General features: G+C 46.0%; 2 protein-coding genes and 1 pseudogene across 2 annotated transcripts; all 3 read left to right on the forward strand.

The window, feature by feature from the left end:
* Positions 1-1,238: 1,238 nt before the first annotated feature.
* On the forward strand, positions 1,239-4,425 carry LOC127781856 (uncharacterized). Its single transcript, XM_052308920.1, has 6 exons — positions 1,239-1,479; positions 2,173-2,240; positions 2,342-2,634; positions 3,015-3,089; positions 3,172-3,234; positions 4,188-4,425. The coding sequence occupies exons 1-6, from the start codon at positions 1,358-1,360 to the stop codon at positions 4,260-4,262; spliced, it is 696 nt and encodes a 231-aa protein (XP_052164880.1). The 5' UTR covers positions 1,239-1,357; the 3' UTR covers positions 4,263-4,425.
* Positions 4,426-13,159: 8,734 nt separating this feature from the next.
* LOC127781848 (ubiquitin carboxyl-terminal hydrolase 1-like) lies at positions 13,160-14,898 on the forward strand. The gene is made up of 2 exons (XM_052308911.1): positions 13,160-13,260; positions 13,684-14,898. Exon 2 carries the CDS (start codon positions 13,689-13,691, stop codon positions 14,895-14,897), a length of 1,209 nt encoding a protein of 402 aa, XP_052164871.1. The 5' UTR covers positions 13,160-13,260; positions 13,684-13,688; the 3' UTR covers position 14,898.
* Positions 14,899-15,360: 462 nt separating this feature from the next.
* LOC127781852 (uncharacterized) lies at positions 15,361-16,321 on the forward strand (annotated as a pseudogene).
* The last annotated feature ends 348 nt before the right edge of the window (positions 16,322-16,669 follow it).

A 16,669-nucleotide genomic window follows, 5' to 3' on the forward strand; every position in this document is an offset into this window, starting at 1 on the left:
TAACAATTAACACCTTAAAACCAAAGTTGGCCATCTTTGACCATTCGCCGGCTCGCCAACTCCATCGCTGTCTTCTTCCTCTAGCTTCCCAATCAACGGATGGATTGTTCGATGCTTCCAAGCTAAACACCTCCATCTCATTCTCATTTTGTTTCTTTGTTTACTCGAACTAACCACACGATTAATTCTGTCCTGTTCTATATGCATACGTACACTGCTGCAACCTATTCGTAATTAATTAACAAGTTAATTTAACCATCATCTGGTCCCATCCGGCGACTCTTTCCTCCCTGATTCAACGGTGAGATTACCGGCGATCAATCGATCGATTGATCAACCGGTCGTTGCACCGGCCGTCCTCTTGCTGCGACGACGACGACGAGGAGGAGACGCATGGATGGATGGCAAGTCAATGCTCCCGCGTAAGTGTAGATACAAGTGGACTCCACGGTTGGTTGGTACAACAAGTGCCTTGAGTTGAATGGTCTCCTCTCCTCTCCATTGATCACCTCTACCTTGCATAGTCAAACTGTGCATTGACCCCCATTTCATTTATGTAGTTTGGTTTCTTGCTCACTGTCAAATTCAAGGGATTTAACTTTATGCATTGTTTGAATTTGGTTCCTAGGGCTTGTTTGGATTTAGGCTAATTTATGTCTTACCAAATTTTTGGTAGTTTCAACAGTACTTTATGGATGTTTGGTTTGATATCAAATGTTCGCCATACTAGTATAAATTGTATTGTACTCTCTCCGTTTCAGGTTATAAAACATTTTGACTTTAGTCAAAGTCAAACTGTTTTAAGTTTGGTTAAGTTTATAGATAAATATATTAATATTTATAATACTAAATTAGTTTCATCAAATTAATAATTGAATATATTTTCATAATAAATTTGTCTTGGGCTGAAAATGTTACCACTTTTTTCTACAAACTTGATTAAACTTAAAATAGTTTGACTTTGATAAAGTCAAAATGTCTTGTAACCTGAAATAGAGGGAGTAGCAGTTTGACTCCCAATATTTTGGTATGGCAAAATTTGGGTTCAAACCAAACAAGCGCTTAGAGTTGTGGAGCCAATTGAGCTGGGCTAATTTTGGGCCAGAATATAAGTTTCAGCTATTTTACTTGATGGGCTTTAATTTTCAAAGTCCAGCCCAGTTAGGCCCAAGCTCATTATATTATTTCCCCTCTAAAAAAATGGAAAATTAATGTTTTTTTTTCCCTTTGAAGGAAAATTTCCGAGGAACACCTCCACGTCGCCCCCTTTTCCCATTCCGCCTCCTCCGGCCTCTCCACCGCTGCCCCCCTCGCCGCCGACGAAAGCCCTAGGGGCATCGCCTCCGCCGCCGCCGCGATGTACTCCGATAGGGTCTCCGGGCGGAAGCGCTCCGTCATGGACCGCCTCGGATCGGGCGGCGGTGGCGGTGGCGGTGGAGGCGGCGGAGGCTCTCGCCCGCGGCCTGACTCCGTGAAGAGGTGCGAGTTCGAGCTCGCTATAGGCTCAAATCGTCGCTTGCTTTTTGTCTCTGTACATGCGCTGCTAGATGTTACGGGCTTGCGACTCGTGGTTGGATCGTATGGGGATCGAGGTGGGTTTGGGAAATGCCGCTTAGGGCGTGGAAATTAGGGAGTTCGTGGCTTCGTGCGTGGTGATTGTAGCTTTAGGGCGCACTTAAATGAGCATTTTGCATGTTGATTCCAGGTTGACCCACTTAGAGGGGAGACATGTGGTTGCGACCAGCGGATTGATTAGTCAGACTGAGAGGAAAATGTGTTTATTTTTGTCTCTACTGCAAATGTGATAGCCAGTGACCTGGTTAGAATACTGCATTTGCTTTAAATTCGTTTTGAAACTGTGGAGAGTGTAGCATTTTGGACAGCCGTGTCGCCTGTTGTTGCTGCAGCTAACCTTTATCACTATCTGCCAGTCTATATGCATGCACGCCTTGGTATAGTTACTATAGTATTGTCACTTTTCTTGTGTTGTCTTTAGTTATCGCATCATTAAGTCATGTTTAAATTGCTGCATCACTGCAGTGTTTCCACCTGATGTGTAAGATTCACAAATGGTTGGTATGATCGGTTGGTTTATATGTTCCCAGATTAATTGTGAGCACAGAAGCAAACACAATCCTATTGCTTATATCTTCTACTTTGTGGTTTGGACAGGTTTCGTCAGGCAGATGGGACTTGGAGACGTGAACTTTATATGGACTCTGTGGGAGTTCAAAGTTCATGTAAGGGACATTCATAGTATATTTTCTAAACATACAATTCATTTTTGCTTCCTGCATGATGATTTACCATTACTGTATTACTTTCGTTTTGCACGGTGAAGCTGGAGTTCCTTCCAGAAATATCCAAGGAAACCAGAAACCACATTTGCAGCAAAACACTCAGGTTATGAGGAAATCATCAGTTCCAGATCTTCGTGAAAAATTGTCTGGAGTTCAGCGGCCTCAGTTGAATAGTACTGTACAGATCCCAAAGTCTGTACCGGAGATATCAACGAGCGCTAAACCTGTTCAAAAGAGGGAACCTGTCCAAAAGAGGGAACCCCCTGTTAATGCGGCCCTTCCTGCTACTAAGAAAGTGAATGAACCATCTGCACCAAAGCAATGCCAGGAAAAGGTGGTGACACTGTCATATTATCTTCTCACAAACTCTCGTCCTGATCAACTAATATGCTTTCATATTTGTTCTAGACTAATGGGACAATAATGTATCATTATGCTACATCCCTTTTATGTATTTCGCGTGTGTAATGATGTGATGGTGGTGTTCTTGAGCATTTAATGTTTCTCCAACCTTTATTCTGAATTATTGTCTTTTTGTATATAATCTTATCTATGTTTAATCTGCTTGACTGCTTGTTAAAAAATACAAACTTCATCTGCATAGTATTGTACCAATGTAATTATCTGTCCAGATGCTTTTATGATTACTTTGGGTTTCATCATTAAATATTATCAGTTGAACATTTTAATAATGTGTTTGTTTAAAATGTGCAGACTGATTCCTCTCTTGATAGATTACTGAAGTCTCTTGATCTAGAGAAGTACTCAATAAATTTTCAGGCTGAAGAGGCATGTTTGACTTATTTGGGTATTCAAGTTTTTCATGTGTTACTAGCCTACTACATTTTGTTAATGCTTAATCATTTTTCAGGTTGATATGAAGGCTCTGCTTCACATGAATGAGGAAGACATGAAGTCTTTAGGAATTCCAATGGTACTGTACGAATTTGGATTGGAACTTTGTTTTACATGCAGGAGCTAGTCCATTCTTTATTATTATTTTTTTTCAAATGAGTGTCTAGATGCCTCTGTATTGCCACCTTTCCTACTGTCATAATTTTAAATATGCAAGTTGGTAGAGCAGGTTTAAGTTATATAACTTCCCTGAAGAGTGAGGATTAACTTGATTTAATCCCCTATTCTCCTGTGTGTTTGGGTGAGCTGGGGTGGGGCTAGGGGTTGTCTTGCAGAATTATTACCAAGATGTTTCAAATTATTTAGAATTATGATGCATTCTTTATAAGCTACCTGTCTCTCTTTTGACATCTTGTTAGATAGTATAATCTAGATCGGTTACTAATCCAAATTTCTAGTAGCTTTTAATAGAGTTAAATGATGATTCTCTAAAATGAATGAAGTGGTATAAGTACTGTCATATGTGCCTTTGTGTACCTTTTGCATCTTTCAGATTTTATCCTAGGGTTTAGTGTTCCACTAATGATATTTCATAGATGACATGCGTCTGGTTGCAGACAAAGCAAGTACAAGTGGTTATCTCCTGTGTGTTATTTCCCCCCGTTTTCTTTTGTATATATAGCTAAGTATTCCTTCACTTTGGCTTTTTATTATTTCGTAAAAACTTCATAAATGTTGGCTTTGCTAACTGCCTATAAGCTCTAAAATTTAGCAATTCCGGTGTGCCCTTGGTAGATGCATGTCGGTGATTTTTCTTGTCTATGGTATGCGTGCATGCCGTAACGAAACTGAACAGTTGCTAGAGTGTCCATTGTGTACTAGTGTACAACTATCCTTCCGATTGCAATCTACTTACATATATTTATTTTTCAAGTTTGTCAGCCTTTATGAGTAGCGATATCATTGAGTTTTGCAGCATTATATGCCTTGATTTTGTGTCCATATTTATTAGATATCTTGATTTGTTTTCAGGGGCCTCGGAAAAAGATATTGTCAGCATTGGCTTCCAAGAAGAAGAAATTATCAAAATCATTACCTACCAGTTGAATAGTTGATGCATCTTTAAACGTAGTAGCTAGATGACATGTTGATTTGGATGTGTGCACTGCCAGGATCAACCCAAGTAACCCCATTTCTTGTATAAGATTTCCATCGAGATGATGTACAAATAGAGAACTGTGATCTAGCAGTGCTGTTGTGAGGCAATTAACAGCTTGTCAATAGGAGTTATGTTCTGATATTATGCGGATATTTAGATGCCAACATATGATGCATCGGAATTATTTTCCCGTATCATGTAAACCCAGCCCATTATTAGCGTGCACAGCTAGGGAGATAAGGAGATTTTATTTGTATCGGCTTTTGGGGGTTTCCGTGGGTTTGTGCATCTTTTCCTTAACTTGTCATTTATCTTTTCGCTTTATTCATAGTCAGCTAATGTGCTCAGGTGGAGCCGTGGAGCCGTGAGGTTGAATGAGATGTCTCACTCATTTCTTTTGGTTAGCAAACTGGTGCATGCTTATCGTCTGCTCTCTGTATTTTGGATGCCTGCTTCCAAATTGGAAGATGGAAAAGCTTTACTCCGACCGATGCGTGAATGTTTGGAGTAATCTGAATATAGCGATGATTCCGAACACTTGTAGCAATGCAGATTTCATGATCTCTGGAGATTCAAAACTGCTGTTCTGCCATGACCTTCCAATGTTTTGGCTCGAATTTACAATGAAGATTCAAACAGGTTAAGGTTTCACTAGAAAATTTAGTCGAAGTTGAAATACATGTACACGATATATTTCTCCGTAGCTTCAAGCCTTCAAGACACTGGGGGAGAGAAGGTACTTGCCAAGTTGCATTCTCCATGACCTCAAATATAGGTCATGCTATTGCTGCCGATCACGATGAGGGCAAGTACCATGATGCTTAATGTGTTGCCCCTGAAAATGGCATGTAGGATTGGATGATGAGGTGGAAGTAATAATTGAGAAAAGAGAAGGTGCGCCACCTCTCATGCAAGGGGCAACCTCCACATAAACCTCAAGAAAAAGGAAATGAACGAAAGAGGGGATTGGACAAACAAATAAAATAAAATTATTTGGGTTATAATGATAGAGGTGGTGTAGATGTGTATTATTTTCCCTTGTATATATCACCTCTTATCTTACATGGATAAAATTAGATGTGACAACTACCTCTACTATAAAACTTGCCCTGACGCGGTTTCTGTAGGTGGGGCCCACTGTCGGTGAGACAAAGGGTGGGATTTGGTGGGCTCCGTTTGTCTCGGCACAGGAGGAGAAAACAAAAAAGGATAAGTATATGTTGGCTCCCTCAAAAAGTATAGGTTGAATATAATTTATATCGCTTAACGAGAATATTTGATATTCTGGTTAAGAGATATTGAATCATATTCGACCTATATTTGAGGGTGTCGACACCAAATCAGTTAAAGCCACCCACAAAACCACCGATGAAGTCAAATCGTACTGGTATTGTCAGGATATCTGGTATACTACTCCCTCCGTTTCTAAATATTTGACGTCGTTAACTTTTTTTAAACATGTTTGACCGTTCGTCTTATTAAAAAAAATTAAGTAATTATTAATTCTTTCCCTATCATTCGATTTATTGTTAAATATACTTTTATGTATACATGTCACACCCCAATCCGGCACCGCCGTACAACGGCACCTAATAGGAGCGTGTCGTAGGAATAACGGTGCGAACCGCTTCCTACGAAACCGCGATCTCGGTACCAGTCCCAGGACATAGTGCTGGTACCCACGGTGACAAATATGAATCATTGCAAATCCTTAAAATAAATAGAGGACTTATTTACCTTAACTTAGATTGCAGCTCAGAACAGCCCGAGAATGCAACCGACGACACGGACGAGGAAACACCAACAACAGCAGCAGCAGCGGAGCCAACGGACTAACACCCAACACCACAGGCGACGGCTGGGAACCAGGACGAAACCCTAATCTTCACTTCACTTCATCTTCAGCTTCAGAGCGAAGGAACTATATATATTTATATAGAGCAAGGGTGAGTACTTTCGTACTCCGCAAGTCACGGGAATTTAGGAGTTTAATGCAAGCTTGGAAGAGAGGCAATGTTGCTTTGCAAATCTTTTGTTTGAAAACATTTTGAAATCACTAAGTGATTTCTTTCCTTTTAACTTTGGGCCGAAAAGAGTCTTGCGTCTCAATTCGACTTAAGAGATGCTTTTCAACAACTCAAATGGTAATGTACCGACCTCCCGGGTTAGATCATTACTTATCGGCTCCCAGAGCCATTTCACTTGATTAAGCGGCTCCCAGACCTTTTTCATTTTCTCGGACTCCCAGAGTCCAGCTGCCCAGCAGCAAAGCAATCCGCTTCCACTCGGGAAGCCTAGTCTATGATGCCCGCAGACATCCCGAACCACACAGATTCGTTTCTGACCACTCAAGTCATCCATCTGCCACGTAGGCTGATTCTGGTTACGATTCCCGCACCACAACAACTTTTCACAAAGCACAGGCAAACAAATCTACGCAACGGGAACCACCTCACATCCGCCCATGACCGTGGGCACGGCTGTTCAAACAGTTAGTTAACCTCTGCAGAGGGGTACACTTTACCCACAAGATACGAACTTATTCCGAACACCCGTCGGTATCGGAGGTTCGCAACAAAGCCTTTCCCAAGCCGACCCAGGGATACCTCATGCCACATAGAAGGATCAAATCCTCACATAAATATAGGCCATTTTAGTTTTCACAAATCAAACTCCCACCACCTCGATCGGTAATCTGGCAAGCTTCTCTTCCTTGCCTTACCAGGAACCCGGTTTGGCTCCAACCGACCCCGCCCCGGCGTTCCCAACTATTGGCATGCGAGGTTTCCCTGAACCGACTAGTTACTTAGCCAGGGTGTCCCATTCCACCTTGTGGTTGCACTTTGATTATGTTCGATGAGTTTCCCACAGGAATCGGTCCTTATATGCGAATACGGGACAGTGCCACATAGGCACAACCCCCGCATCACGAGTTTTCGCAGTTCATTTTATTTTCAAACCCACCGACGCCACATGTCGGGTTTTCAAGGCTTCTCAAACCCATTTCCCAAATTTTCGACAATCAACGGTGTATGTGAGATATTTGGTATACGCGCTCAGAGAGCACGGATACCGAGGTACCACAAGGGTGGAGCGACAAGGAATCAGGGTAGTACAGCCTACAGGAATTAGTGCGACTACTGGGTAGGTCCGTCGGTTTGACATGCAAACCGAGGCCAAGCATGTTATAGGAGTGATTCTAATAATGCAAGTTGCAAACAAAATAATAATGATTTTCCAATTATAGGAGCAATTGATCAAAGGGTGACTTGCCTTGCTCAAGGTCTTCACAAAGCTTCACGAATCTTCAAGAAAACCCGCGATCGACGAAAATCCGGTAACCGCGACTATACGCAAACAATCAAAAACCTAAAAAAAGACCAAAAGAAAAACCCTATTTAGACTAATTAATAGTGCCATTAAATAGATCTCAATTTTACGGAATTACTAGAAGTTGAACGGAGTCAATCGGAGTTGCGAATTGGGTGATATGAATTTATGAAGTTTAATTGGAATTTCTGGAATAGGAGAAATGGTTTATGGAATATATAGAAATAATATTCTCAAGAATATTATTGACAGTCACTGTCACGCGGGACCAAAGGAAATGGTTTATGGAATTTTGGAATAATGAATTGATTTATGGGACAAAGGAAAAAGGATTTATTAAATCCCTGGAAAAAGAAAAGGATGGAGGGATGTTAATTGGACTTGGGCCGAGCGAAGGGGCGCGGCCCGAAGAGATGCGCGGGCGCGGCCGAGGCGAGCGGGCCGGCGCGCGGGAGGGAGGCGGCCCAAGGCCGAACTAGGCGCGGCCCACGCGACGCAAGCCGATGGACGCGGTCCACCGAGTCGGGCGCAAGGCGGGACCCACAAGGCGACGATACGGCTCACGCGAGCGGGGTGCACGCAAGGCGACGCGTTGGATCGGTGGACCGGGAGACCTTTGACCGGTCTCCGCGGGGCCGGGCAGGTAGATGTGGCGTCCACGTGGACAGCCACGTTGGCACGGGCGAGGGAGGAGGCCGGGCGGCCAATCCGACGGCTCACGGCGTGCGGCGAGTTCCGGCGAGCAGCGGCGAACCGGAGTGGGCGGCGGGCACCGGAAGTGAGAGGGGATCAAGGCGGGATGATTCAACGGTGCGGATGAGGGAGAGGCGGCGACACGGCGGCTGGCGACGGCGGCCGTGCGGCGGCGGGATGGGTGGCACGGCGCGGCCGCAGTCGGCGAGGCGGGCGGCCGCGGCGGCGCGCCGGGGAGGTTCAAGAGGACACGGGGTGGGTCACGGCGCAAGGAATCGGCGAGAGAAGGGCCGACGGCGGCGGATTGCGGCGGCGGCCATCGCCGGCGGAGAGAAGGGGAAAATCTCGCCGGGGCAACGGGAGTCCAATTCACCGGGGAAGGAGCTTCTACACGGCTCCGGGAACTCGTTTCAAGCCACGGGCGGCGACGAGCTAGCCTAGGGAGTCATGGCGACAGCGAGCGAGCTCCGGGGCAGAGCAATGGCGTGCGGCGGGCTATGGCGTGCGGCAGGAGGATTGATGCGGTGGGGAGCTCACCGACGAGGGAGGAGCAGCGTTGGCGACGCGGAGGGAGTCGTGGCGAGGTGGTCGCGACGGCGGGACGGTGCGGCACCGAGTGGGCGCGGCCGGGGAAGAAGAGAGGGAGACGCGAGGATGGGGGCGGCGCGGAGCTCCTCGTCGACTCCTCGTGCTCGCCGGCCTCCCGGGCACGCGCGGCGGCAGAAAGAGCGACGACGGCGGCGAGCAGCCAGGCGGCAGGGACGGCAATGGCGCGTGGGTGTGAGGTGAGCAAAATGGGAGGGATAGGGAAGCGGTGTGGGGTTTTATAGGCGCCGGAAGGCTTCATGTGGAAGGAATTGGGGATGTCGGTTTGGAGAGGGCGAAACCGACCTCGACGGCCAAGGGGGCGAGGCAGCTGGCGCGGGCGGTCAAGCGGCGCAGAGGCGGACGATGGCAGTGGTCGGGCAAAAGCGAAGGAGGGAGGAAGAAAGGAGCTTTGCACCCTTGCCACTTTGGGAGGAAAGAGGAAGAGGGGCGTGAGCGAGAGAGAGGGGCACGAGCTCTCTGTCTCTTGGTTTTGGAAGGATGCGGCATGGGGCATCGGGGCCGGGCGGCTGCGCGGCGCAGGCGGGCCAGGGCGGTCGGCCACCGCGCATGGAGCAAAATCGAACAGCGGCGGCGGGAGGGTTCAAACCGCGGCGGCGGGAAGCGGCGGGCGATGACGAAGATCGAAAGGCGGCGACGGGAGATCGACACCGCAAGAGAAGGAAGTGGGCCAGGGAAGGAATTCGGCCCACAAGATTTGAGGGAGGCGAAGTAGACTTTTACTGGGAGATCCGGTTTGGAGAGAAAAAAAAGAGTTTGGAAATGGAATTTGAATATTTTTGGAGTCGGGCGAATATTTGGTGAAAGGAGGCGATTGAATTTTTGAATTTGATTTGGAGACTTGAATCGGAATTGGAATCTTGAGGTGGGCGATTTTGATGGCGACGAGGGGAACAAAGATGGAGATTGAATTGAGATCCATGGCACGACTTAGACTCGCACACAAAGAACTAAATTTTCGCATATAAGATTTTGTCGAATTAGTTTTTAACTTCTCACGAGAAGCGGAGCGTTACAATACATATAGTTTTATATATTTCACAAAAGTTTTTGAATAAGGCGAACAGTCAAGCATATGCTAAAAATTCAACGGTGTCAAATATTTAGAAACGGAGAGAGTACAATTCTGGTTGAGGGATATGAATTAAATTCTACCTATAACTCTAGGGAGCCTAAGTGGACTTATTCCAAAGGAAAAAAGGAGTGGGTTTCGGCCCATCTCAATTCTCAAACCGAGACGGGGATTAGGATCAGAGTCTGGATTCCGATAAGGCCTCTCCGTTCCCTTCCCCCTACAACTACCAGATCGATCAATCAATCAATCAATTAATCTCTTGTTCTTCTTCTTTGGACGCTCGGTTGAATCTCAGCGAGAAGCGATGGGATCCGTGGTGTCCTCCGCCTACGCCGCGCTGCGCTCGTTCGTGGACGCCCGCATTGAGAAGGTGGGGTGGTGGGCGTGGCCCATGGGCGAGCGGCGGCGAGAGCGTCCCAAGACTGACGCCGAGTTCGCCGCCCGGATTGCTTGGATTATTGAACAGTCGAATCGCTGCAATCACCGGGGTCGCCGCCACCGCGAGGAGGAAGAGGAGGAGGAGGAGGAGCGGCCGGTGGGGTGGTGGGCGTGGCTCATGGGCGAGCGGCGGCAAGATCGTCCCCAGACCGACGCCGAGTTGGCCGCCCGGATTGCTCAGTCGCATCGCTGCAATTACCGGCATCCTCGCTACCGGATCGATAAACAACAATCGCCACGGGATCGATGAATATCCCCCATCGCTTATGGATGTTATGTTAGTCTAAGTTTTTTTTTTTTCATTTTCTGAAAGCCTAGAGGAGATCTCATTAAGGGGTTGTTTGGTTGATGCCTAAACTTATCATAACTAAGTTTAGGCAAGTTGTGGCATGTGGCAAAAGTATGGCCAAGAAATAGTTAGCCACAAGTGTGGCAATGTTAGCTCTAATTATCTGACATGTGGAACCTAAGGGTAGGAAAGTGTGGCATGAGACAACTATGACATTGAAAAAACACACGCCTAAAAAAACTGTGGCAAGTGTTCTTTGCAATTGCTTTACAAATACTTGTTGTAGGTAGTGCAAGTGTTTTTTGCAATTGCTTTACAAATACTTGTCGAACATTTGGACCAGCCTTAAACTTTGCCTCAATATTTTTGTCAGGGCAAGCTACATTATTAGTATTACATCCGTTTCAGATTATAATACTTTGTAGCATTGTCCACATTAATATAGATGCTAATAAATCTAGATATATCATTAACATCTATATGAATGTGGGCAATGCTAGAAAAAAATCTTATAACCTGAAACGGAGGAAGTATTATATATATGCAAGATATAACTCAGATTCACCTTTTAAGTCCCGTTCGTTTCTTCTGTTATGGATGAAAATTTAGATACTCGTGGCACACTTTTTAAACTATTAAACGGTGTGTTTCGTGTGAAAATTTTCTATATGAAAGTTGTTCCAAAATATCATATTAATCCATTTTTCAAGTTTGTAATAATTAAAACTCAATTAATTACAAGTTATTATCACCTCGTTTTACGCAAAATACTTCATCTTCATCTTCAGGAGATTCAAACAGAGCCTCAGGCTGTTTATTTCCAATGTTCTCCGTCGATGTTAAATGGGCATGGCCTCTGTTACGCCGATGGAATCTGGAGGATATTTTCTTTTCGATTACACGTAAAACATCCACTAAACCTAACACATCTTCTTTTCTAGATAATGGATAAAAATTCAGCCTCTAAGCAGCCGCTGAGAGCACGATGCACGCTGCACCGTTGTAACACGCTGCAGCCACCGCCGCCCTCCGCCTACGCCTCCTTTTGCCGCCGCCTCGTGCACCAGCCATGACCATCTGAGGCCCTCAACGATATGCGGATCCCCTTTCCCTTTCCTAGAGCTGAGAAGCCCTACATCGCCGGCGCCCCTTTCTGCCAAACTAGTCACCGCCACACAGCTGCAGCGCTCTACTACTTTGGCCTCCAAGCACATGGCTTCATATTTCCGTGGCTACCCAGAACCCTAAAACCATACCCTTACCAAGGAGGAGCTCCGGCGTGCAACATGCCCGCCGAAGCTTTGCCTCCTTCAGGCCATCTCCCAGCAACATCAACTGTGCGTAGCCACCTTGCCCCCCTCCCCCCGATGCCTCGCCTCTGCCTTCACCGCGTGGAGGGGAGCTCGTTTCAGGCAAGCGCAGCCAACGGAGGAAGGGAGACGAGGCAGTACGGCGGCGGTGGAGGCGGCGATGAGGCACGAGAGGTAGGTGGGGAGTGGGCACGCCACGAGAGGGATGGAGGCTGTGGTGCTAGTGTAGCAGCGACGGAAGTGGAGAGGGGTGCCAAGGAAGATGGGAGTAGCGGCGGCGGAAGTGGAGAGGGGTGTCGAGGGAGATGGAGACGAGGTTGGAGATAGGATTGGGAGGTAGTTTTGCAAAATTATCCTCGTGTTTGTTAGTATTACAGTGTTATCCCTAAAATTGGAATTTTCTCTTCTTCATATTATATTTGTCGGAAGTATAGTTGGTGTCCACCTGCACCGCCGACCTCTCCCTCAACTTCGGGAGTGCGGCAGCGACGGCCGCCACCATCCCCTGCTTCTAACAGAGTACGTCACGTGCATCTTCTTCCTTTATCGCTGCATGTCGCCCACTTCCCAGCCATAGCGTCTTCGTCTCACAGGCTGACACGTCAGCGTCCTTCTTCTCTTCCTCCTCTGATGTAGGATTCCTCCTCCCAATGACGGCCCGGCATGGAGCAGATGGGGGAAGAGGGGGCGGTAGAGAGGAAAGTGAATGAAGAGAAAAAAAAACTGAAGGGTGGGCCCCACAAGATGATTCAGCAGATTGGACCAAGTCAAAGCACCACATCAGCGAAAACGATATCCAAAATCACTTAAGGAGACAAATTACACCGGTTTTAATAGTTTGGCGGGTTCAAGGTATCCGGTATTGCGGTTCAGGAATATGAATTAGATTGGAGCTATAATTAAGGCAGTGAAAGTGGACGTATTCCCAAAGGAGAAGGCCTGTAGAGCAAGATGAAAGCCCATCCATGAACTGGGCCCATGACTCCATGAGTCAGAGTGATCTTGGCCCAGTGAAGAACACGGGGGAGCATCCCGAGGTGATTAGCGCCGCAAATCAGCCAAGCCCAATAGGCGCCGTCGTCTTCCTCCCCCTTCCCTCCGCTCTCGATTCCCTCCTCTTCTCCAACTTCTCGGCCTCGTCGCGGTGCTCGCCGCTCGTGGGGCGCTCCATCTCCGGCGGCTCCCCTCCTCGCGTGCTCCTGGTGGTAAGTTCTCCTCCCGCATTCGCATTTCTTCTCCCAGTCCTGCCTGTTCGTCCCCGACGCCCCGGGGAGGTCGCTTCATGGGTTTCTTGGTTGCCGAATCCGCGGCGGCGCCGTTCTTGGTCCTCGCCGGAATCTTCGGGTTCCACCCTTTTCCTATTAGTGGAGTTCAATCTGGTACCCCTGCTTCTTTCGGTTTTCTTGGTTTATACACGATACATGGAGTTCCTCGCGCTGTTCTTGATTGCTGCTCGCTTTATGGCCCAAATGATGTCATTCTTGGTGAAATATATCTGCTTTTGTAGGAAAGAAATTTACTTCTTCAAACCTTCGTTCATGAGTTCATTCCTATCGCGTACTGGTTCCTTGAGGTTTATGGATTTACACGAGATTTTTTTTTTAATCTTGTGGTTCTTGCAATTTCAGACGCGATGGACGAGGAGAGCCAGCCGAAATCCCCGAGCCTGGAGCGGCCAGCTGCAGCGACAGACGCCAATTCCGGCGGCGGCTACCGTGCTCGGCATTGCCGGCACGTCTTGTATGGGGAGGATGACATTAATTTGGCCATAGAACTGATCAAGACCTGCGATGACACCCCAATGTGTAATGCTGACAATTGTGACAATACTGAGGGGAGGGAAATCTCGGTGTGCTTGGATTGCGAATCGCGTTTCTGCACTACACACGGGAAATGGCACGCCTCGATCAACAAGCATTGGGTTGCTTTGGTGTACAAAAAGCCACATGTGACGTATTGCTTCGCGTGTGAAGAGTGCTATTTCATCAGAACTGAGAATTTTGGGGAGGTAATGGACAACGAGGAGGATGACTATTTCATCAGTTTCCGTGAGGAGGATGAGAAGGGAATGAGAGTTGACAATGAGGCAGGTGATCATGCATCTGGGTCAGTTATTGGGCATGCCTGTCCTATTAAAGGGATACCAAATCTTGGAAATACATGCTACTTGAATTCATTGCTGCAGTGCCTCCTTGTGCTTGGAAGACTGCGGGCAGGGATATTAGGACTAGATGCTCCATTGGGGCTCCTTGGTAGCTCACTGCGATATCTCTTTGATGATGCAGACAGTGTAAATAATGCAGGAGGCCTGCTGGACCCAGAGAAGCTCTTGGCTTGTGTACGCATGCTGAACCCAGAGTTTAAAGGCAATGGTATGCATGATAGCCAGGAAGCACTTTGCATTTTGCGCACTGGTTTGGACAAGGAGGAGAGGGCAATGAAGCTGTCTAACATGCAAGCCGGTGCTCCCAGTGCAGTGGCTCCTACAGTTATTGATTCCATTTTTGGCGGTCAGCTGTCTGTTACCAGTTCATGCAAACATTGCTCAGTTAGATCACTTTCCCATGATGTATTCCATGATCTCTCAGTGCCACTACCACAGAAGGAGTCTCCAGCCAAAAGTGTTGAATTATCACCATGGACTAAAGGTCACAGATCTCCACGGAAGATTCGTATCAAGCTGCTTTCAGCAATAGACAAACACAAAAGTGACAATGAAAAGACTCATAAAATTTCTGAAAGAGGTGATTCTCAGAGTCCTGCTTCAGAATTGGAAGATGTGTTCTTGGTGAAAACATCAAAGCCTTTAAAAGTTGGTAAGCTTATATGCTCATGTGCTTAATTAAAGGAAGGGAAAACAATGTTGAACAGTCCTACAATGTGCATGCTGTCTCAGAAGTCAGAACATAGAACTTTTCATGAATGAGCACAGCAACCTTTGATAGTACCAGTATTGTTTGTTAGTTTTTGCTCAAGATAAGAAAAAGGGCATTTTCTGGAACGGCGCTGTCGTGCTAGCTTCATGAAGAAAAATGTTTAAAGACTTGATTCATACATGGACTGCACAACAGGATGTTTACATTAGCAGGATGTTTCGGCAGTTTTAACATGGCATAGCTTTTTGTTACAAGTGTGGCAATAATTATCACTAAGGGAAAATAGCTCAGGGTTTTGAGTCCTTGTTTTCGTATAATAATTTTTTTCTCCAAATTGTTGGTTAACTTAAGTACATGTGGAGATCTTTGAAGAAAAGAAGCTTCGAATAATCAAATGTAGAGGATAAAGGTTCTCAAACCTTGTAGAGAATGAAGATTGCTGGTTTCATGAAGTAACTGTTGAGGACAAAACTAAAAATTTATATGCTTGATTCTGCAGATTCTACCAAAGTGGAACAGATATCTCATAGCAAGGATGCTATAGGTGGTCCTTTGCAGACTAGAAAGGATAAGGTCCAAGGAAAGGTTGTTGATGCCCTTCCTCAGAAAGTGTTGTGTGATGCCAAAGTTGATGGAATGGATGCAGCAACAGCAGATTCCCGCATTCCAGAAGATCGTGCTTCACCATCATTTGTTTCTCCACTAAGCGAAGAGAATTCACTGATAGCATCAGGCAGTGATGTAAAGATAAATGACAGTGCTGTTCAACCAGAAGTTAGTACAGAAGCCAAGATGACCGCCTCCTCAGCAAAAGTTACTACAAAAGACAAGGGGAAAACTCAGATTAGCGATGTTGTTTATGACAAGGCACATGATATCAACTCTCTTGCATCGATTGAGAAATGCTTGGAATTGTATCTTGAAACAGAGGAGATAGAATGGACCTGTGAGAACTGCTCCAAAGTTGTTGAGAAGCCAGGCATCATGTCAAGTACCAAGGAGGACACAACAGCTGGAGACCAGAGTGAACAGTCAGAGAAGAGTGCATACCAAGTGGAAGAAAACCAAAATGAGCAGAAAGATAAGAATGAATGTCCCATTCAAACACGTCTTATTCGCAAGTTGCCACCTGTATTAACCATTCATCTGATGAGATATTTGGAGGATTTTAAGAAGGTGATAGGACATGTGAGCTTTAAGGAAATCCTTGATGTGGGGCAGTTCATACAGGACTCAGAGTTTGAAGGCTATTCTATGCAAGACAGCCAACAAATTGCTGAAAGAGGTGATTCTCATAGTCTTGTTTCAGAATTGGAAGATGTGGTCACGGTGAAAACATCAGAGCCTTTGAAAGTTGGTAAGTTATGCACTCATGTGCTGAACTAAAGGAAGAGAAAACAATGCTTAACAGGCCTACAGACGTGCATCGTGTGTCAGAAGTCAGAAAATAGAACTTTTCATGAATGAGCACAGCGAATTGTGATAGTACCACTATTGTTGTGTTAATTTTTGCTCAAGATAAGAAACAAGGGCATTTTTCGGAACGACACTCTTTTACTAGCTACATGAAGAAAAATGTTTAAGGACTTGATTCTTACTTGGATTGCAGTTCATCATGTTTACATTAGAAGGACGTTTCAGCAGTTTTGACATGGTATAGCCTTTTGTTACAAGTGTAGCTGTCATTATTGCCACAGGGGAGATAACTCAGGGTTTTGAGTCGTCCTTGTTTTCGTAT

This window comes from Oryza glaberrima, chromosome 8 (genome assembly GCF_000147395.1).
Source record: "Oryza glaberrima chromosome 8, OglaRS2, whole genome shotgun sequence".
In the NCBI taxonomy this organism is placed as follows: Eukaryota; Viridiplantae; Streptophyta; class Magnoliopsida; order Poales; family Poaceae; genus Oryza; species Oryza glaberrima.